Raw genomic sequence first — 23,300 nt, forward strand, 5'->3', positions numbered from 1 at the left:
TCTGAAAGCTCCTGCCACAAGGGAAGGAGGTTGCTGCTAGCAACCCCATTGCATGAGCTTTGCTTTTCATAATGCACTCTACATCAACTGAAGGAACAGGATGAGTCCAACTCTGGTCATATTTGGGGCAGGCTGCCTCTCAGTGCCCAAGAATTCCCCAAAGAGTGGGGGCAAACTCATGCTCAAGTTGTACGCTAACAGTTAAACTGGCAAAGAATTTGCTATCCCATTAGGACAGGTCTTTCTGCCCTTTGCAACCTACATACAGGGCTTATGTGCTATGGTGATTTTAGAAATGCAGAGATTACTTTGAGGGGACAGACCAAACCATTGTCTCATTCCCAGGTGGAGGAGGTCTCATGGTGGGAAAGGCAGAATAATGGCAATTTGCCTCTCAATAGCAACTGAATGGCTCAATTGCTTTACAAAGGCGTTCTCCCCATTTTAGAGATGGAATAATTGAGGCCTAGGTATGTGAAAGCCAACATTTTCCAAAAGTGTCCACTAATTGTGGGTGCCCAGATTTGGGCATGATGGTTCTGATTTTTCAGATGGGATGAGTCTATGATTCACCTTGAGCAGCCAGTGTATTAATTATAACTTGCCCTGTCTCACTAGAGATCTAAACATGCTAGTTAAAATATGTTGGCTAACATAGTCCAGCAGACTTGCTGGGAGGAAGATCCCAGAGTCTGTACTGAGGTGGAGGCATAGTCTGACCTCCCTGAACAGATCCAAAATGGATGAAGTCCTGAAGGATGCTGGCACTGTCTAATCTTTATCCATCTTTAGGGACATTTTCTGCCCCTAACTTATAGTGCACTAAAAAAAAAATCCTCTTTCCCATTGTTATCTAAATCCCCCTTCCCCCTGCTGATGCCATCTGCCCGTCTCTCTCTCTCTCATGCACAGGCAGAGCTGGGTGAGCTGCTGCTGTCTAAACTCAACCCTTGTTATGTGGATTCTTGGCAGGAGGCCCTTGCAGCACAAATGTCAGGTCCCTGCCAATGGTCCTGATAATTAGGAAACAATTATCTTTGCCCATTCTAAAATCAGCCAGATTGCATGCAGGAAGGAAGTCAAATTTGCTAATGGCATTACCGTGTGCATAACAGAGTAATGGGGCAGAGGCAGCTGTTTAAATCGCAGTTTGCTATTAAAGTTTATCTACATTGAATAACCAGATTGCCTTAACTTCTGGAATTTTGATGGTGGTGAAGAGGAAAATAAACCCCATATGCTGTTTATAGAGCAGAGATGTGGCTAGTTAAGGTCACTGAGCTTTTTGAGGTCACTGCTGATCCTTCTCTGTTTGTCACTTTTGAACTAAGGTCATCAAAGAGAAGAAAATACTGTGACAAATCTGTGGTTATCTAGGGTTTTATGGATCCCTCTGTCCCTGCACATCACAGCTGCTCAGAACTTCCAGGAGGCAGTGGGGATAGAATTGGCTCTTCCTTCTCCAAAAAACCCCCTAGACTTTTACCACTTGAGCCTAAGGAGAATCTCTTTTCACCATTTACAGGATTTATGACACAGATGAGCGGTTATGATTCCATCCAGTAGAGGGCAGTGGTATACGAGGCAACATTCTGTAGATTTTTGTCTGTGGTAAAGAATGTTTTACACTATCTCTTGATTTTGGTTCTCCTGAACCACAAAAATAGAGTAATTCATCTGCTTAGCGGAGAAATTGATTGGGTGTTTTTGTGTGCTTGCTACCTACCACAAGAGCTCTTGTTCTTTCATTTGTTCCTGCATTGTATGTTTTACCTTGAGCACTTCCCTCAACTGCTAGAATAAATGAAACAATCCAGCTTGAAGAGTACTGCACTTGTGTGTCACATCTCAAAGCAAGTTACAAAATAATCATGAATACTGTGAGAGCAGCAACTGTGCAGATGCTACTAGGTACTCAATCGATAGCTCATGGACAGCCTTGAGGATTGATTGTGCAAACCCTTAGCTCTCAGTGATTTCAGGGAGTCCGGGGTGGTGGGGGGGGGAAGTGTGACATATGCTCTTGAGTGCTTACATGAATACATAGAATGTCAACTGGCTAAAGTGCATATAAGTGTACCCCTTCCCTTTAGGGGAAAGGACCATAGCTGCCCAGTTATGTGTCACACATGCTCTCCTGATAATGAAGATTCTCCTTTCACTCAGGTAGTAGGAGTCTGGACTCTTGGAAAAGCAGGGGGATAAGTTTAGTCTCTGCTGCCCTCAGTGCCAAATGGCCACGGTGTACGGCGGTGAAATCAGTTGGGAGGCTTGCAGGGTCTGGTGTGGTACATTAGAACTTGTTTTACAGAGGGGGAGAGAATGTTGGCTGGTGGGGATGCTCAGATAATTGGAATTAGGCAAATTGGAACATCTTAAATAGCATGAGTACACTGGGTAGCTATTACAATTGTAGCACTTGCCAGCACTTTCCCCTTATACTTAGAAAAGGAAATAACTATCCGAAATAACTAACTGATTTTTATGGCAACTTCTGTGGATTAATTAACTTCTGAATTTATTTATACTCTTCTAGTAATCACAGTTTATGTGTGAGGAAGGCTTGTACATAAAGAACTATAGGTGATAAGAAATATCATTTTACTCCCCTTATCACATTTGTCTTAGATATTATGAAAACCATAGTGGATCTAGCACTGCAGCATTTATTCTAAGCAGTAATATTTATATGAACTGTGTTAAATATACTGAATTAAACAGATTATTCATGTCTTAGTTATTACAGCAGCAATTGTACAGTTGATATGCTGTGAGTATGCAGCAAATTAAATACCAAATATGTAAATAACATAAATCTATTATTACAAAGTGACTGTACATTTTTTCCACTTAGTTCAGTCAATTTTTAATTTTGCTCCTCTGATTTGATCAAGGTCTCTAGAATCAAATCATCTGACACTAAAAACAACCCAACTTCCACCTTTTACTTTGATTGCTCTGGGTCTCATTTTGCTCCCATGGATTTTAGTGAGAGTTTTGTGTGTGGCTTCAATGAGTGCAGGCTCGGGCTCCTACACAGAGCCCAACTGCATCCACAGAAAGCTGCCACTTAGGGGCAGATTTTCAGACGAGCTCAGCTTCCACGTAGATACCAAAATAAATGGCCAGATTCTCCAACATTGGGTGCTGAGCTCTTGTGAAAACTTGGCCCCCTGATGTGGGTGCTGGGCCCTTGAAAATCTGGCCCTGAGCTCGCTTGAAAACCTAGCTAAACACGAATAAGGAGGCAAAAACTAGAAGGTAAAAAACAAGAAACAAAAAAGCCCTGGAGGAAATATCTAAAGACCCATGTGATGTTTTTAAAATGCCATTCACCACCGTTAATAATATAAGCACTGACATGTGATGTGGACACTGGTGTCCACAGAGATAATGAGATCAACTGCTAATGTTTTAATAGGAATTTTTTGGGAAACTGCAATGTCTGATCACTTATTTCAGCCTCTGTGATAGAAATGTATTTGACTGAAATAAGAGGAAGGGTCCCTCTGTGTTGTTGGTGTGAAGCATCACTAGTGTAGAGAACAGATTCTACCATCTATTGCATTTCTTGGCATAAGGATTTACTCATATGAAAGTAAAAGATAATTTCTCTGTACCTTAATTTGGTCCCAAGAGGAGAAGAGAAAGATCATGTTTGAGCTGTCCCTTTTTCTTGGGGCTGTTTTTGTTGTTGGATTTGCAGAATCTTCAAAGCCTTGTTCAGTTCTTTCCCTCTGTCTCTGCCCCAAACTTTTGAGTTCACTCAAATGAGCAATCGGCCCATTCTTTCTCTGTGTCCCTTGCATTTAAAAGGGCTGCACTTGTTTGTTTCCAATGGGCGAGGGGCCTTTCATTACAGCCCTTTGACCAATCCCAGGGCTAGTTTGTCTAAGCCTGTTGCTTGTTGTGGAGACCTGTTTCTCCTTAATGCTTTTTCAGTATGGGGTTGGTTTATTTATTTTGGTCTCTCTGCATCCTGCTGAGGCAGGGGGATGGGTTGTGTGATCCCTTTACTTGCCCATTTGGAATTCACAAAGTGAAGCAACAGTTGTGTAGGAAGTAATTAACCAAATCTCTTTTGAGAAGCTGAGCCTGGATATTGGCAATCTCTAGGGATCTAGAGGGCAGTGTCCAGTGTTGTGTCCACAGCAAACATTATAGAATCAAAACAATGCAAAAGATGGAAACAAGAAATCCTCTAAAATGTCCTTGATGACTTGAAGTGGTGATTTTTTTTTTTATTTTTTTTTCCCCAGGTGGGATACAAATCATGGCTCTTGATTTCATGACTGCAAAGCAGCCTCCTCTCGACTCTTGGAGTGCACTGTTTTGATGTTCCCAAAGGCATTTGCTTAAATCATCCTTTTTTTCCGTGTTGGAGGGACAGCTTGTCACAGCTACATTTCACTAATTACCTTCGTGCTGGGAGTGATGTATCAGTTCAGATCAAGCAAATACTAACCTGAACCTTGAACTGAAACTTTTGTAAGGATGACAAAAATTTGGCTTCAGAGTAGCAGCCGTGTTAGTCTGTATTCGCAAAAAAGAAAAGGAGTACTTGTGGCACCTTAGAGACTAACAAATTTATTTGACCATAAGCCTTCGTGAGCTATGATGAAGTGAGCTGTAGCTCACGAAAGCTTATGCTCAAATAAATTTGTTAGTCTCTAAGGTGCCACAAGTACTCCTTTTCTTTTTTTAAAAAATTTGGCTAACTTTTTTTCTCCTTAAGTATGAGGGGGTAACCGTGTTAGTCTGTATCCACAAAAACAACAAGGAGTCTGGATTTCAGATTTTTCTAGTAACCACCTCAAACACTCTTCTGGGACAGTCTGGGCATCTGAGTCAGGCCAGGAATACCATAAGTACAGCCTTTGTTGTGACATTTCCGCACATCTCCCCAGCAGAATTCTGATTCAGTAACTACAGTGACTAAGGAGAAAAAACAAGGAGTCTGGTGGCACCTTAAAGACTAACAGATTTATTTGGGCATAAGCTTTCTTTTTTTTTTTTTTTTTTTTTTTTAATATAGGTTAACTCCCTTTCCTTCATGTGTCATTATATAATGCCTGCATCTATAATTTTCATTCCATGCATCTGAAGTGGTGTTCACAAAAGTTTATGCCCAGATAAATGTGTTAGTCTTTAAGGTGCCACCAGACTTCTTGTTTTTTCTCCTTTGTCACTGTAGTTACTGAATCAGAATTGTGCTGGGGAGATATGCGGAAATGTCACAACAAAGGCTGTACTCATGGTATTCCTGGCCTGACTCAGATGTCCAGGCTGTCCCAGATGAGTGTTTGAGGTGGTTCCTAGAAACATCTGAACTTCTGCAGTTTATAATATTTTGCAAGTCTTTAGTGCTTTGGTCTGCTGATCTGAAATTAATATGCGTTAGTGACGCCTAACAACACTGGGGTATTATATTGCCATTTTATGGATAAAGGAAGTAACTTCCCAAGGTCAGTGGTCACACAGTGTATCTATGGCAGAAGCAGGCATAGAATCAGTCATGTATTTTAAATACTAGACAGTGCTTCTTGAACCAAGCTTTGATGTCTTTTTGAGGTTTGCACATGACTAATGTATAGAGCAGACCATGGTAGTAAAGAAGGTAGAATCCGCTAGAAATGGTTTTCTCCCTTGCCGAATGCAGATTGTTCCCATTGTATTCTCCAGGACTATGTTTAGAATGTACTATTCATTCAGAAGTTCCACCGAAGACTGGAGGATTTACCTGTTGCTCTGCGAGGATAAATATATTTGCTCATGCTGAATTCTGCTTTCAGTCAAAAACATCATGACCCCAGGCATTAATGATTACAGTTACTGAGAAAGCAGAACTGCCATCTCATCCTGGGAATGAGGGATTTATGAGTTCTGGCTGACGCCTGCTGATTTTCTTAACACCTCCTTCACCTTTATGAAATCTCTTTTTGGAATGTAAATCCCTGATTTTACATCAAACTGGGTAATGGCCCCCACCCATTAATGTCCTAGCCCATGGATCTCATCAAACACAACACAAGAAACAATAGGAAAGGTGGTAGTGCCTTCAAAATGAGCCTGAGCTTGCATTTGTGTTCCTTCTTGGGAGATCGTTTTAGATTTGCATAGTCTCCTTTGAAAGTGGCATCTGGGGCTGCCTGGACAGCACCTGGTGGCCTGGATTTTGGAAGCAGTTTGTATAGCAACCAACTATACTTTTTCGGGTTAGCCTATTTTTAACGGTAGCAGCTGTAATGGGAAGAAGGAACAGCTGCTGTCTTTGTGTCCGATCACACGGACTTTGATGCTGAGCTGGAGCGCTGCCCTACCCGCTTACAGATGCCCTTTTTTACCATCCCTGTGGAAGTACCAACTGGAGTAAGGACAGTGAACCTAATGTTGGAGAGATGGTGACTATGGCTCTAGCTATGTACATGAATCTAGGCTTAATCTGGCATGTAGCATTATTATAAGGTAGCATGGTATAGTAGATAAAGCAAGGGGTTCTGTTCCCACCTTTGTAGCTGACTTTGTGTGGCCATAGCCTCTCTGTGCCTCAGTTTCCTCATCTGTCATGAGGATAAAAATACTTATCCACCTCTGTAAAATGATTTGAGATCCCTGTGTGAAAGGTGTGGTGTGCATGCAGTATACCCTTCCTGATCCAAATGTCATGGGGTCATTATTTAAATTAGAATAATGAGAATTATTTACCATGTAGTTAATAGACAACAGGGAACATGACCCTTTTTGTGTGGCAGGGAGCTTTAAATAATGGGGTTTGGATAACTGAGGCTTTATTACGTAAGGCATTATTCTTTTAGGATCTGAATGTTGTGATAATGATGTTTATGCTTTGTAACATAGAGCATAGGAGGGATGGGAAGCTTTGTTTGAGTGAGTTTGTAATCCATGTTACTTGCCTAGCATGGTAAGCGTGCACGGTGCTCTGCAGGCCACAGGAAAACACCCAAATCACTCCTCAAGGTGAGGATGAGGAAAGAGAACCTTTCCTGCCCTCTCCATTACCCTCTCCCTGCCCTTTGAATCTTTCTTCTGCTGTCCCTTCTCCAGCGGAAGGATGCTGGGTGCATGTGAGATCTAATAAATGTAATAATAATAGCTAGCTCTTAGCGCATCTGTTAGAAGAAAGTTGTCTGTGCAGCTTGCCCCTCGGTTTTGCTGGGGCAGAGATGAATTCTGAACCAGACTCACAGCTGTATCTTCCCCCTCCCTCCTCCCCAAGCCAAGACTTTTATTAACTCTTGTCAAAGTAAACGGATGTGCCACACCATGAGCACAGACTAACTCACCTGATGTGTGGGGGGCCTCTTCTCTTTGCGGCTCTCCGAAGCAGACCAGGCCCTCAGCACAAACCACTCTCCATCCAGTGAAGGGCTGGCTGTTCTGAGGTCACTTAGACCGGGTTGCTTTGTGATTTACAGATTTACCGCGCCTCATGCAGTGTAAATAAACTCGGGGTGTGTCTACGCTGCAATTAGACACCCCTGGCTGGACCGTGCCAGATGACTTGGTCTCGCAGGGCTCAGGAATATTGGCTCTGCGATGTCCTTCTTGCTCTCCTGCCCAGTTACCTATGTCCCTCCTCTGCTCTCTCGCTTTCCTTGTGTCACTCCAGCATTGCTTGGTGTGCTTCCTCTCTTGCCCATTTTGAGCTTGTGATTTCCCATTTTGCTTAACTATGTCTATTAGTTACTTTCATGGCCCCAGTAGTGCAGCGTCTGAACTCCTCACCATCTTTAGTGACTTTATCTTGGCAAGATCCCTTGGAGTAGGGCCTTTGTCCCCATTTTACAGATGGGAGCTGAGGCACAGAGAGGCCAAGTGACTTAGTCAAAGCCAAGGTCACACAGGGAATCTGACAGAACAGGGATGTGAATCCAGGTTTCCCAAGTCAGACACTAGTTCCCTAACTACTAGACCAGAAGCTATTTGATTGTGTGTATTGGTGAATTCATTGTAGGCAAGGAGAGTACAAGCACATCCTGCTTATTCCCTGACTTATTGCAGAGAGAATGGAATCTCTATCAGAACTACCCAAGGGAGTCCCAGGGGTGACCCTCTAATGACCACAGAGCTTCTAACATGCTTGGGTCTCCTGGGAGATGGGGAGAGAGCTTGGTAGCCCTGACAGGCTGCTGGGATGGGTTGGGAGTCATGCCACCCAAACCAACCAAGGGAGATACAGAAAGCATCCGTCTTGGAGTTAGCCATGCAATCACTTAATGCACAGAGATGAGAAATGGACCAGGCCCTAGCAGCAAGCAAGGCACTGAGAGGCTGGCGTAAATCATTCAGCTTTTGGTGCTGATCCAGCATCAAGAGCACTTATTTGTGTATGCCGATCTGACAGGCAGGAGAGAAATCTTATTACCTCTGTCCAGACCCCCTGAGGAGAGTCCCTATGTTGCTAGGCCACACAGCTGGGCACTCAGCCATATGCTCTAAGGGACTAAGTTGAGTGTCACTGGGGGATGTGGTGTGGCTGAAACAACAGTTTCACCAGTGTCTGGTTCTGGACTCACTTCCTCAGAGCAACCTTGACTTGCTGTCAGTTTTCTGTTGTAATTTATGTTCTTCCAGGGCATAATGTAAGTAGCACGTCAGTTTTGTCCTGACTCCTCTCCCCCATTTCTTCACATCACACCCACTGTCTTTGGGATGTTGCTGATCCTCATGAGGATCCTCAATGCAGCACCATTTTTTTCTACTGTACTGTGCTCGGGCAAGTCAACCATATCAGCTACACAATGTTAGCTGCTGTTTAGAATGTGGAGGCAGGTTTTTACTAAGATATTGAGCTTTTCAGCATGCATGCCATTGCAGCATCTGCCTGTGGATTTGCAAAACATTTTGGGATCTGGATGAAAGGAGATTAATAGATTTTTTTTTTTTTTTTTTTTTTTTTTTTTAAGGCCAGAGGGGACTATTATAATCATTTAGTTCAACCTCCTGTATAACACAGACCAGAGAATTTCACCCACTGATTCCTGCAGGAACGGAAAGGATTGTTTTCTGTGTCATTGAACATTAAAAAGCCTGATGATTTGTGCCTGAACCAGAGCACATCTTTTAGCAAGGCATCCAGTACTGATTTAAAATCTCCAAATTATGATGAATTTTCCATGTCCCTCGGTAAACTGTTCCAATAGTCAATTACTCTCCCTGTTAATAAGTTCCCTCTTATTTCCAATTTGAATGTTCTCATTTCAACTTCCAGCTGTTGGTACACAGTAGCCAGATACATAAACATGACATGAAATCTCCATTCTGACCCCCAACCCCAGCAGCTCTTTGCTTTGAGGGCAATAAACATGATTCCAAACAGCCCCTTCTCCACTTGCTCATTGCCTCTGCCTTGGAATAGGATTAGGGCTTCCTCTGCTGATTGAATTTCCTTCTGCTGCGGAGTTCAGCTACCCACTGGTAAAGCCCCAAGCTTTCCTTGTTTTGTCCGTATGTTTAACTGGCAGCCTACAGGAAAAACATCAGTGCTGGTGTGGGAATCCCTGGGGCAGTCGGAGCAGACATCTGGCAGCAAATCTCATTGAATTGTCTTACACCCCTTAGAGCTACTGGTACCTTATTCCTCTTCCTCCAGAATGGCAAGGAGGCTGTCACAGAGACAAACGGAACAGCAAAAGCTTTTTGGAATACCTAGCCTCTGGCTAGGATTTTGATTTGATCTGGGTCCCATAGAGGGGAATGCATGACTGAGATGGGAATGTTTTAAACCCCTACGTGCCCCCAAAGTTTAACAATGTGAGGAGGAGGGACTGGCACAGATTTGTAGATGCCATCGGTGCCTTCATCTTTATATGGTTGCAAGGGAGAGTCCCTCATAAGCCACAGCAGACGAGAGGTTAACTTATCTCTGTTCACACAGAGTCTTAAACATGCACATCAGGGACAACAGCTGTGGCATGTAGGAGTGAATGGCCAACCAGCTGTGGTCTCCTAGCTTGAGAAAAAGGCACAGGAGGTTGCTGGCTACATGGGGTTCTTGTTCCTCACTAGATAGGAAGCGGAAAGGACTCTGTTTGCCATGCTTCAGTCCTCTTTTTAAAAAGTCAGCTGCATTGTGTTGTTTGTCTAATGATTGCTCCCCCTGGAAGGATCCTGTTTTGAAACAAAGCAAATGCCCTTTCCTGTCCATCAAACATGCTAGCGGATGATCACTTTCCCTTCCACAGAGAAACAAAAATAAGCAGTGGGCTAGTAAAAATACCTTCCTGAGGAACAAAGGGTGCCCCAAACAGCAGATGACACTGTGTAAATGGTGATGGATTAGGGATAGATGGGGTTTTCCTGTCTCCTCAGCTCAGCAGGGCAGCTGCTGCTTTATCATGGGGGTGTGTTTGTGTTTGCTTCACTCTGGGGTGAGGAGCAAGTGACACTAAAACTGTCAAGATCCCCACCTCCTGCTGGAGACTTTATCAGAGAGTCCTTTGACACCATGACTAAATCTGCAGCTGGTGCCCACCAAAGCACTAGATGTTGCTAATTGACTTTAGTGGGTGGGGTGGGCCTGAGCTGAAATGTTTGGGTCTGGATCTAGAAAGTTCTGGGGTCCCCAGATTTGAGGATATGAGTTGAGCCTCATTTCTACTGACTGGAAATCTTCAGAGTAAAATACAGATGCTAGCACTGAAGGATCATCTCTCTTGGGGACATATTTTCAAATGTGGTGTCCAGATCCTGCACTTAGGAAGTCAGATAGGCAGGCGGACACCCAATTAGACACCTTAGTTCTGAGCATCTGAAGGTGAGATTTGGGAGGGTTTCACTTAGTTGCCCTCCCTTTTTAAAAAAGGGTCCCTAGGGTCTTCCTTCACCATTTTAGCAAAGGTGTATTTTTTCAGGGTTGCCTGGAAGTATCTTGCACTTTTATAGGGCCCTTGTTCCAATGATTCCCAGAATGCTTGACAGACCCTTGACCAAATTCAGATTCCATGTAAGTAACTCCCACAGAAGTCAGTGTTTAGGTTCAGGCTGAATTTGGCCCTCGGTATATATTGTGGATTTTGCTGCATCTACCTCTAAAATGCAGGTGCAAGTCTCTGCCACCAATCTTGGAGAAAAATTAGAGGAAGTGTCCCTACATCCTGGGATAGCTAGAAGTAGACAATTACCTGAGATGGAACTTGGCCAGAACATCAGCACAATCTCATTACTGGACTGTTTTTTGGTGGAAAAACCCACCACTCTCTTTCACAAAGAGCTTATGTTCAAATAAATTTGTTAGTCTCTAAGGTGCCACAAGTACTACTGTTCTTTTTGCGAATACTAACACGGGTACTACTCTGAAACCTTTCACAAAGTTGTTTGCCAAGTGACGGTTAGCCTTTCATTTTGTGTGAGCTTAGTGCTTTCAAATGCTCTTTAACTTAACCACACAACCTATCCAGCTTCCACTGCAAGCTTTCCAATCCCATTCTCAGCTCTCTAAACAAGCCGTTCTGTAATCCTTAACTGCGTTTAAAGCTGCGTATAAATCCTTTGGACTCAAGCAGGTGTCTAAAGCCTCTGAAGATCTTTATTTACGAACTGCGTGCTACTGTAGCCAATAAATAACTTTAATTACAGTAAATACAGTATGTTTACAATGTTATCTTTTTGTTTTTCTTAAAAAAATAGTGTACAACAAAATTGAGAAGAAAACTGCCCCTGTTCCTGTATAGTGAAGTCAGATTAAAATATTCACAGCAGAGAGTTAAACCAGTTAATACAGGGCGAGCCTTGCAGGTTAAATGCAGATGGGATCTTAAAATAATTAGCAGAGTGTGATTCGAATGCCATCCAAACGATTCCCTGGGCAAGGTACAAAACGGTCTCCCATCCAACACAAAAACACAGAAACAAACACAAAAACATTCTTCTTGTTGCATTGCTGAAAATCTGAAGTAGTTCCACTGAAGTACTCCAGATTTACATCCATGTACTGGTGTGCAGAATTTTGGCCAGAGGACATAATTGGAAGCCTAACGCTTGGTGTTGAAAATCATATAGTCTCAGTTGGAAGATTATATCATGTTACCTAATTTAAAATATCAGTAAGTCACTGCTGTGTAACCTGTGTCTCACTTGAGGTTATCCAAGAACTTCACACCTGTTACGGAAGCTCACAACTCCCCTGTGAGGTAGGTATTACTATAGATGAGTACAACAGACTCAGCAAAGTGACTTTTCTCAGGGAGCTGGTGGCAGTGCTGTAACAGAACCCAGGAATCCTGACTCCTGGTCCCCTGCATTAATCCCTAAATCACAATTAAATGCAGGGGATTCCTAATGAGGCAGGAAATTGGTTTGCAGCTTAATGCTAGGGTGTAAAGCCAACACATTCATCTGAACTACTTTGAAGCCAAGTTATTTTTCTCTCCTGGCTTTGAACACCTCTTCCTTGAACCCCACCCCTGACAGCCTGAGGCAGCCCTGTCCAATTTCACACACTCCCCTTTGTTCCTTTCCTCCCTTTTGAGGGCTTTGGTTGAGCTTGTTGTGCGGTTTCACATAGTTTAGACCCTGTTTGAATATCCACTAGTGCCGCTTTGGCCTTGTCTTCACTAGGAAAAATGGGTGTGGGTTTATTACCAGGTGTTAGCTAACTGCAAATAACTAATATGTGGTGAACTCGTAGTGTAGATGAAGGAGTTGTATTTTTAACACATGGTAACAGGTTGTACTAAAACTAGAACTGCCTTATCCCCAGTAGGCTTCTATTATGTGTTAGCTAACTCTCTAAGCCTGAAATTGGCCCTTTGCCCCTAGCTGAATGCAAAAGGGTCATTTTTCTTCCCCCACTCTGCTTCTACCTTCATCCACAATATTTCAGTGACATCTTGCTGCTCTGTTGCTCTTTACACCATCTGCTTCCTTTCCCTCTCTGCCATTTCCCTCCTTGAGATCAAGAGGGAACAAAACCCCACAAACCAACGGAAAGAAACCGAGGGGAGAAAATACTCATTGATTTAAAAATCCATAGATAAGATGTAGCAGTCACAATGTATTGTGTTTTCAATCTGCAAAATATTTTGCAAATATACGCTAATGAATCACCTGTTCTGTAGGTTAGTTTAATTATCCCACAACAGACTCGCACAGAGGTGAAGTGACTTGCTCAGCGCTACAGATGGACACAGTGTTGGAACAAGAATTAGACCTTGGGAGTTCCTTGTTCCAAGTCCTCTGCTCTGGCCACCGGATCACACATTTCTGTTTGTGTGTACGGTACAGTCTTACATATACTTAAGATATTACAAAATTTTGTTTAAAAATCATGCTGAAGAATAATACTTAATAATTAAGATAGCGCTTTACATTTTCAAAGCACTGTGCAAACCTTAATGAATTAAAATTGAGGACAATTGATTTTCAGGGGGACTTGGGTACATTTGTAAATTTTACCCACTGTATTTTAGATATTATAATGTATTCCCTCTATTTAGAATCTAGAGCCACACTCATGAAAACTGGTCAGTTTGTAACATTTGAAATCCAGTTCAAATAATTTGTCACATGTTGTTGCATAAAATGTACCTGTGATACAGTTTAACAAAAATGTCTGTAAAAATGCATTAACCCCCAGGGAAAATGCTATGAGTTGCTACTATTTAAAATCCATTGGTATCTCCAGACTATAAATTCTTATTCTCTAGACCCTGTCACACTCAGATACTTTGTCTCTGACCAGGAATATCAAGTCCCTTATTTTCCTAAGACCATAAAATTCACTAAAATTGGCACAGCTGCAGATACAGACAGTGGGGTTTGCAAGCACTTGTTTGGGACCATGTCTAGATACTAGTGCCATTTAAATAAGTCTTCATTAGAACGGGACAAAGATGCTGAACCTCTGTTCGTTAACTCCCTTGGAGTAACTAAACGCTGTTCACCAGTGAGAGCACCCCTCAGCCTAAAATATAGTCAATGAAAACACATTCACATCCTATACAGATACCTACTGTCACATGCTTTAGTTTAGCTACTCTGAACTAGCCAGGGGGACACAGACATCTCAGCCCTCTTGGTGCCCTTGGAAAACAGGCCACTTTCCTCTTCCCCAGAGGTGCAACAGCCAGTTTAAATGCAATGGAAGTAGCTCACAGGCCAATCCTGCAACCCTCAGCATCAGCCTCTTGATACAGGGAAGCCTGGAACTCCTGAATTCTAATCTCAGCTCATCATTGACTCTCTTGGATGGTCATTTAACCTCTCTGCCCCAGTCTCTTCATCTGTAAAGTAGGATTAATATTTATGTACTCCACCAGCACGGGTGCAAGGATTGTTAGTTCACATTTGTGCAGTGCTTTGAAGCTACATGATGCCATATTCGAGCTAAGTATCGTTGTTGTTATGACCCTGGCTATAAATAATTCTGTGGTATTTCCACCTGACCAGGTTGTTGATCAAGCATCAGGACTGATCCAGCTCCAAATCTCTAAGCTTTCAAGCAAGGTTTTGTTCCTAAATTCCCCTTTGCGCCAGCTCCACTGGGACAAAGGATGAAGGCCCAGGAAAACTCTGATATGAGATAACAAAGTGAGGAATTATTAACAACACAAAATAATTTGCAATGCAAAAGAAACACGTCAATAAAATAGGTTGATTTTTAAACAAAAATGTACAAAAATATAGATATAATAATTTATATTTAGACAACAGCTGTCATTCATAAACACTGTAACAATCCACTGGGGGAACCAGCAGGTAATTTGTTGCTAAATAGATTATGGTGCAGAAATTCAAGCTGCATAATTAAACAGAGGTAGCGATGGGCGGGGTTCCTGGTGAGGCTGTGGACTTGTTTTCACTGCTAGAAAAGGTACATTTATTACCATGGGATAACTGGCACGCATGAGCTATTCAGATGTAAAAACACTTTAGTTTTACCATATGCTGAATAGTCCTCTACCCATTCCAGGGGCTGACCTCTCATGTTTACCTCATGGTAATTCTAAATGCCTTGTCTTCGCTGTGTTTTTACCTTAGGGTAGCTCAGGAGTGTTAGTCACCCCGAGGTAAAAAATACACATTTTGTAGTGATGGCAAGGCCCCAGATCAGTTCCCTCTACTCTGTGTATGTCATTTCTCCTATTTTACTGGTATGACTCACTGCCCTTCACTTGGTTTCTCTCAGTGATTTATTTGTATAGGAAACCAAGAGAGGGGAAGTCCTCCAACTCTTGTCTGGTCTCTCATTCTAACTGTTTAGCAGTTTTCCATGCCATTGAATTTTTCCTCTCTCCTCCACCTCTCCATATATTTCTCTCATTTGCCAAATATATTAACACCATTCTTTATCTCGGTTCCCAGCATTCACACTGTGTGCATGGCTTCTTGTGTAGGAATTCCGCTGGTGTACTTCCCCTCTTGCCAGAAAGCACATTGTGATGGTGTGTAGGACAGATGCTGTGCAATTATATTGGGATCTCGCTAGTGTATGCTGCCGGAATAACTCCTTTACATGGGCAGGGGTTTACGTACCTAAGCTCCTAAATGTGCAATAAGAGTCAGGAAACACAATAGCATTAAAAATGATTAGCTAGTGCAAGTCATCCCTGACCCCTCTATGACACTGAGGGCTGAACTGTGGTGTTTAACCTCATGGGGAGCACTGGACACAGAATATCTCCTGGAGCCCCCTAGTTGCGCTTTGTAGATCAATTTAAGGGTGCAGCAAACTCTCCAGTAGGCCTGCCTGGTGTACTACTTTCCATCGCTTCTTGCCCCCTTTTGGGAGAATAGCACATCTGGTCCCTGGGGGAAAGATAGCAGTAGCAACTCTTTTGTACCCTCTAGCTCAAAGGTTGCAATTCTGGCCAAGCCTTACACAGATTGTGTAAGGAAGGGCGGGAGTTATTTGGTCTCTCCTCTACTTACCAGCCCCCTTCTATCCTCACCGCACAATCCTGTGAAGTCCAGACAGAATGTAGCCCCTAGTCTCTGGACACAATCTGCATAGATTATGAACAAGCTAGGATTGGGGGGGAAAAGTACAGCTAGCAAGCTTAAGGAGAAAATCATTTTTGCTACAAATCCAGAAGGAAATCACCTGTATTCTTAAAGCTTTCCCCAGGCCCCTAATGTTTCACAGAGTGATTGTGAAAACTTCTTTAGCAGCGGTTTGATCCTGAGAGTCCAAGGGAAGTGTGGATGCTTAGAATTGGGCCCTAGATGTTGGATATTCATTTCACTTCTCCAGTCCATACAAAATATGCTGCCCTTAAAGACATGAGCCCAACCCTTCAGTCCTTACTCATGGACAAAATTCCTTTGTCTGAACAAGAGCTGCGGGTGCAGATCCAATTGACTAGATTGGCCTCAGCTACTGCAAATTTAGAAGACCTTTGGAGTCCATGGAGTTATGCCAGTTTACACGAGCTCAAGATCTGACCCCTATATTTGTGGACGTTTACTTCTTCACTTCAAATCCACACAAAAAACTCCCCTTAACTTCAGTGGCAAGTCTGCATATACCAATAGTAGCAGAATCAGGCTTAGATTTTAAGGGGGAGATGTTCAAAGGCACAAAGGTCTGTTGGGCTGCTAATTCCCATTGTGCCTTTGAACATCTGCCCTTAAATCAGATGTGTATTCTGATCTGAATACTTGGGGTACTGACCTGCATAAACCCTTATGCATTGAGAGGATAGCACGTGGTATACTCGATCATCTTATAAGTCGTGTACTATTTGCTCAGTGTAGATAATGACTTTCTAGTCTCATGGGATCCTTGCAGTGCTAGTGCCTCTCACAGGCATTTTGTGAAAATACGTAGCCTTCTGAGAAGCAGTAGACTCAATGACGCTGGTAGCTGGGATGCCAGAGTCCCTTTACGGCATGTAATTGGGATTCAAATACCCTTATACCGTTGTTAGTAGCTATTCCAAAACCCCTTACATTCTTGTAAAGTTTTAACAGAATTTTGTCTGGTAAGTTTTGTGAAGAATTTAGCAGGCAAGAGGAAGGAATTGCTTCTAATGCTGATATGGTGCTGTTACTCCCCCGGAGAGATCCCAGCACTGAAATCTGCAGGCCCATCATGGATCAGTTCCATACAGTTATTGCAGGAGGGCATGAATGCATGGCAGAGGGTCATAACAAGATTCCTCAACTAGCCTCACTGGTTCATTCTCAGCAAAGCTGGAGAGGACAAGGAATTGGGTGCCTAGCACAGAAACTGTATTTCAATCCTCCTCCTTCCCATTGCACAGTCTGGCAAATGTAACCTCCTGGTCAGGTAATTATGGAATAAGGTTGGTCAGGTAAGCAATACCGTCAATTATGAAGAAAGAAGATATGGGCAAGTACCCCTGAACACAGCCTGGGAAACACCAGAGAGAGCAGCGAATCAGGTTGTGGATTACTCTAGGCATGCAATCTTCTGGCATTACAAATTTTGCAAAGCAACAAACTTTTCTCAACCAGACCGGTTGCTGAAACAGCTGAGCATCCTGTCACATCCGCATCCCTCCGTTAGCTGGCTGTGTGCATCCTGCATGTGAAAAGCCAGACTCACTCACTGGTTAGACCTTGATCTCACAACTGTGGGGTGCGGCTAATACTTTGGCTAGGTGGGAATCATTTGCACGAGACAGAGAAGAGTCTCCTCTGAGTCCAGACCACCTCTGCTGCCTCAGCTATCCTTGAGTCACCAATCCTCGGTTGAATAATCTGCGTTCTTCCCCCTTTAAGACCCTTCTCTGTGTGCTGAAGATGAATTCCTCTGAAATTGCTTTAATAGGCTGGATCTATCTCCCCAAATTTTAGATTTGAGAAAAGTAAAAAAAAACAAAAAAAAAAAAACAACCCAACAACAAAACACCCAAAGGGAAAACAACCACCACCACAAAACAATCCCAGGATGTGGATAACACTGAAGGTTGCACCTCTTAGCATAACAGCCAGGGTGACCTGTTGTACAGGATTGCAAGTCAGCCCCAACATTGCTAGTAAGAGGCAAGTAAAACCATTTCAATTTCACCTATGATCTATTATCTCTTTCTTTTTCACCACCTAAGTACTAAGCTCATCCCTCTCCTTCAGGATAGGGCAGGGCACAGAGATTCCTTTCTCTTGAGGCTTTTTCTCCTTGAGCTGGTTGCTGCAAAATAGCTGATTTGGCTCAGGATCTTGGAAAAGCTCCTCCAATAATATTCTCCCTTATCTTCGAACACCAGAGCTCTCAGTTCAGAGGTGGCTGTGGGGTTGGTATGGAGCATGCTGATAACGTTGAAATCCTTCCCCTAAAAAGCTAATGTACATATTTTAAAAAAAAGTCTAGTTTAGCAGTCTGGTTATTTTCATACATGGCTTCATAAGGCAATAAACCTACTGGATAAAGTACATAAGACAGCTGGCTCCCAGAATTCACACACAATTCTTCCTCTTTTTTTTTTCTTTTTTCTTTAAAAAAAATTTTTGATTGGTTAAAGACCCATGTCTTGTATGAAGTGTTCTACTTTCTAAAAAAAATGGGTGTTTCTTTAGTTTTCTTCTCCCTTACATTGATTTTGACGACCCCCTTTTTTGTAGCGCTGTTGTGGCACAAACTTGTAGTTGCAATAGCCAAATGTCAAATAGTTCCGTGCAGGTTGAGGAGGAATTGTGTCCAGTGATCCTCAATTGGATTGGCTAGCATCAGAGCTCCAAGTAGCCAATCAGAGCCAACATTACTAGAGAGTTAGTCGTAATAACGACAGTATGCGGTGCTGGGTTGGCTGCAGAATTTTCCACCATCATACTTGTGCCTGAAAGAGAGAAAAATAAGACACAACCGTGATGAAACTGGACCACCTGTTTTTCTTTTTTCCCCAAGGAACCAGTGAGGATTTGGTGAAATGTTACTTCTTGGAATGCTGGATGCTGCTGCTTTATTTATTGTTGATGCATCTTGAGGAAATAATTTTGTTCACAAAGAGAATAGAATAATATTTACTGTGGGCTAAATCCTGAAGGACTCAGGCAAAACATGGAACTCAAAGGGGAACTTGCCTGAGTCAGAGCTAAGGGTGAAAGCCTTGCCCCATTGAAATCCATGGGAGCTTTGCCATTGATATCAGAGGAGTCAGGTTTTCACTGTAAATGAATATATATTGAGTACAGACTTCAAGGAGTTTGGCCCACAATGAATAACACCCAGCTTCAGTGTAGATTAAAGGGAGGGCATGATAATAGTTTGCCTGTATGTGAAGAATTCAAACAGCAAAGTGGGAGAGGGTTAACTAGGATAATCCAGCAGCTGAGTTCTGGAAAAGGGTACTTGCAGAAAGTGCCCTTAACTAAAGCACATGTGTGAAAGTAGGTCAGGTTACAGACCAGGGCTAGAGCTGCCCCTGCTTTCCCACCCCATGTGCTAGATGGAAGAAGTGGAATCTGGAACCAGTGTTCATTCTGCTCTATGGGCCAGTGTTGGGACAAAGACCCAGACTGAGGCCTGGTGCAAAATAGGGCAGCGAAAGGAATGATACAGGATTAGCGCCTCTAAATTTAACATACCACCTCAGATTCACCATTGTTTCCAAGGGTCAGTAAAATGTATTGGCATAATGGCCATTTGGTGCGTGACCAAGGTAAATGAGTATCCACTTGTGGGACATGTGCAAGGAAATAAGGCAGGGAAAGGAGAAAGAAGAACAGAGCAGACGCACCGCCATTTCTGAGGATGTGAACCTCTGCCGGGACTCCGTCTCCTCCTGGCCCCGTTGCCCTAATCTGCACCAGGGCATGAGTGGAGTCTTCAGGCACTGGGATCTCAATCCGGTTCTTGCTGGCCAGGTACAGCGTGGGAATGGAGTGCGAGTCCTGCCGGTAGAGCATCTGTTGGAAGATACATTTGAGTTTAGTGTCGTGGGGTCCTTCTTTGTTTTGTTCAGCAAAGTATGGAAGAGAAGAACTTGCTATGTGCTGCCTGTACCTTGTACCCAGTGACAGTGGACTCGTTCGCCTTTGCAACCACAGGGTCCCACTTGACGCTGACACTGGAGCCGGAAAATGTCCAGGAGATGTTACCAGGTGGCCTCCTAGGGGCTAGGAGATAAAAGATGATTGAGAGTTCAGTGAGGATGAGAAACAGAAGAAAGCAAAAGGAAGGATGCGGTAGCCGAGACCAAGGGCTATCAGGTCACCTTCTGAGACCCATTGGCCAACCTGGAGGGTAGGTAGCACTAACATGGCTAGGAATAGCAGGAGAGCATTTCAGCTAGAGTCATCTGAATAAAAAACAACCCGATATAACTGGCAACAAATCAGGTTTTCCCTTTGCTGGATTTGAAATGGTTCTTTCTGATTGACTCCCAGCACACAGATGGGAACAGTTCTCAGCCTGAAAGCATTCTTGCTCATTTGTCAAACTGTTTCTAGACCTTGTGTGTTGTGAGCTTTCACACCTTACATTCACCTCAATTGGATTATCATTAGCTGTTTGTTTTATTTCATTGGCAACATATTAGTAGCTGATGTCTCAAAAGCTGGCAGAGTGGGTGAGTAGTAATTAATTCTAGAAGTTAGGGATTCCCTGGCTATCCTCAGGTATAAAGCACTAGTGTCTAGCTTCAGCAGCAGCTCTCCGGAAAATGGATGCTAAATTCATGCTAGAATTCAAATAGAGAGAAAATCAATAGGAATGGTTATTCGAATGATATGATATGGGGACCAACATCTTAATCTTTCTGAGCTAAAAACAAATGCCTTATACCAGCGGAAAGATCAGATTGACACTTCTTATTGTATATAACACATTTTTGTCTGAGCAGATTCTAAATTGTCAAACCTTAGAATCAACCCTGGTCTTTTGCCACTGATCCAACAGGGACAGAATATAGCCATTGTGCTTGGCACTCACTCACGTGGCTTTGTTGTTGTGATGTTGGTAGAGGGACTGGCTGGCCCCGTTCCAGCCCGGTTGTAAGCTCTGACTGTCACATGGTACTTTGTGTTGGGGTTCAGGCCTGTCACGTGAGCTGAGGTGACGAGACCTGCCGTCCTCACTCTGTCTGCTGCTGCCTCTTTATCGCCATCCTTCCAGTACCGGATCTAAACAGATGAGTACACAGAGGTCTTAGCACCTAAGCCATTGAGCCATTTGCACATGTGGGTACCAGACCCACTCCACCCAATGCAGAAGACCTAGGTGCTGGAGCAGTTGCTTCAGGGGTCATTCTCTCTGTGCCGGAGGAGCTCAGGTGTATCAGGCTGTGGGTCATCCTGACCCCCCTCCAATTCTCCGTGTTTTTTTTTTTTAAATTGTACCATGATTGACACATTTTCCAGAGAAACCATTGGAAACTCAGATTGTAGGTTGACTGTCATTTTCATACAGGGAATTATTAGCCAAACCCTGGGGCTCTTACTCAGTTTTTTACTAATGCCAGCTCCTACGGGAGTCATAGGTGCCCTCAGTATTTGGCCCTGTGCATCTTGCTCGGCTTGTGGCCAGGATCAAAGCCATTGGCTGTGGAATGGCAGGTGGCAGGAATGGGAAATCCCATGCATCCGATGAAGTGAGCTGTAGCTCACGAAAGCTTATGCTCTAATAAATTTGTTAGTCTCTAAGGTGCCACAAGTACTCCTTTTCTTTTTGCGAATACAGACTAACATGGCTGCTACTCTGAAACCCATCATGACGGTTTCTCTAGTGGCACTAGTACTGGCTGCATAGAATCAGCTTTGCCTACAGCAGAGTGGATGCTGGAATCCCCCGACCCCCTCCCGCGCCCTTGAAAATGGAGGCCCTGCAGCCATGTTATTTGCTTTCACTTCCTGTAGCCTAGGGAGATAATTGATTTGCCTCATTGTGTGCTCCAGCCTGAGTCTCAGTCCTTGTTCTAGCCCTTCCATTCTCTTACCTCGTAGCCCAGAAGGACTCCATTCGTATCTCCCTGGTCAACGGGCTCCCATGACACGTCCATTTCCGAGGACAAAATGGCCTTGGCTGTAACCCTGGAGGGAGCCACTTTTGGTTCTGGCAAAGGACGGAAGAAAAACCCAGCAATAGAAGTCTGTTTCATGACAGCAGGTGACAGGGTCACTGCCCCGGAAGGAGTGATTTCACGGCCAAAGGCCAGCTCTGTGGCTATGGGTGGCTAGAGAAGGCGCTGCTCGCTGGAGGCAACATTAATTGAAGCTGTGAATGTGGGTTTTATGTAACCAGGAGGGCAGCCTGGCATGGGATGGTGTGCGAAAGGAGCTCTTGGGAGCTGAATGTCTCTTCTTCTGCAGTGGGTGTATCTTTGTAGTTGCACTTATGAGAACATGTGTGTTTGTATTACAAGGCACTATGTGAGTACTTCTAGCCTGATCCTCAAACCACGGTCAACCGACCTTCTAATAACAGGAAACAATTCCTAGCAGAGATATCTATTAGACTGGAATAGCTTCTCTCAGAAGAAGCCGTAGCAGGCACATCAGACTGAGTCACCACGGTCCCTCCTTACCTTCCTCTGCAGAGTACACGATGGCAGTCAGGCTCTCCGGTCCCTCCCCCTTCCTGTTGTATGCTTTGATTTTCACTTCAAATGGGGTGTAGGGCCCAATGCTCTCGTTGCGGTAAACGTAGTGCAGGGATTCTGGGTGGGGCACCTGTGCAGTCTTCCACGCCTGGGTGCCTTGCTTGCGGAACGACAGGATGTATCCAAAGCCATCTCCGTTCTGGTACTCCCGCAGCATTGGCTACAATATGGGGCAAGAACAAACGGAGACGTTGGCCCAGTGCTCATTTTATACCCATAGTGCGTGCAATAGATTTGATCTATACAGTAGACAGAATTCTGCCCTTGGGCATGTGTGTGCAAATCCCACTGAAATGACTCTGTAGTACAGCATCAACACCACTGCAGTATTGCTAAGTCTTGCAGTGTTACCACAAGTCTTGTGATATTTTGTGTTTTCTTATGGTCTCTGCTCTTGGAGTCTTGTGACAGTCACAAGAAAATAGCCCACATCCTTTATATAATAGCATAATAATAATAATAATAATAATATTTGTACAGAAAGGCCTGTATCTGCTCCCTCTAGAGTCTGCAGTGGAATCAGGATCATATCGAAGTGGTAGTTTACATACTCCCCCTTTTCCTTCCATCTTTGCTTTTGTCTCCTTTTCACCCCCCTTCTCTGTTTTATCTCCCTTAGTAGCGCCTCTCTGCTTCCTTTTCAGACCCACGCCTGTCTCCCTTTTTCTGCACTCTTTGTTGGCCTGTGCCTGCTGCCAACTTACCGTCCAGTTGATGATGAGCTCACCGGGGGCCCCTCCTCCTCCACTGAGCCCAGATGGTGCCACAGTAGGGGCTGTT

General features: G+C 43.7%; 2 protein-coding genes across 6 annotated transcripts in view; one reads left to right on the forward strand and one right to left on the reverse strand.

The window, feature by feature from the left end:
- RBBP5 (RB binding protein 5, histone lysine methyltransferase complex subunit) overlaps positions 1-23,300 on the forward strand; it is a 168,345-nt gene that overhangs the window by 28,704 nt on the left and 116,341 nt on the right. The gene's annotated exons all lie outside the window — the stretch shown is intronic.
- CNTN2 (contactin 2) overlaps positions 17,789-23,300 on the reverse strand; it is a 42,627-nt gene continuing 37,115 nt past the window's right edge. Inside the window, exons 17-23 of the mRNA XM_038379860.2 lie at positions 23,225-23,295; positions 22,446-22,680; positions 21,858-21,973; positions 20,859-21,045; positions 19,928-20,040; positions 19,662-19,830; positions 17,789-18,761 (exon numbers count right to left, since the gene is read on the reverse strand). Coding sequence (XP_038235788.1) covers positions 18,652-18,761; positions 19,662-19,830; positions 19,928-20,040; positions 20,859-21,045; positions 21,858-21,973; positions 22,446-22,680; positions 23,225-23,295 — 1,001 coding nt within the window. The 3' untranslated portion in view covers positions 17,789-18,651. The remainder of the gene's footprint in view (positions 18,762-19,661; positions 19,831-19,927; positions 20,041-20,858; positions 21,046-21,857; positions 21,974-22,445; positions 22,681-23,224; positions 23,296-23,300) is intronic.

The sequence above is a fragment of the Dermochelys coriacea genome, chromosome 21 (genome assembly GCF_009764565.3).
Source record: "Dermochelys coriacea isolate rDerCor1 chromosome 21, rDerCor1.pri.v4, whole genome shotgun sequence".
NCBI lineage: Eukaryota > Metazoa > Chordata > Testudines > Dermochelyidae > Dermochelys > Dermochelys coriacea.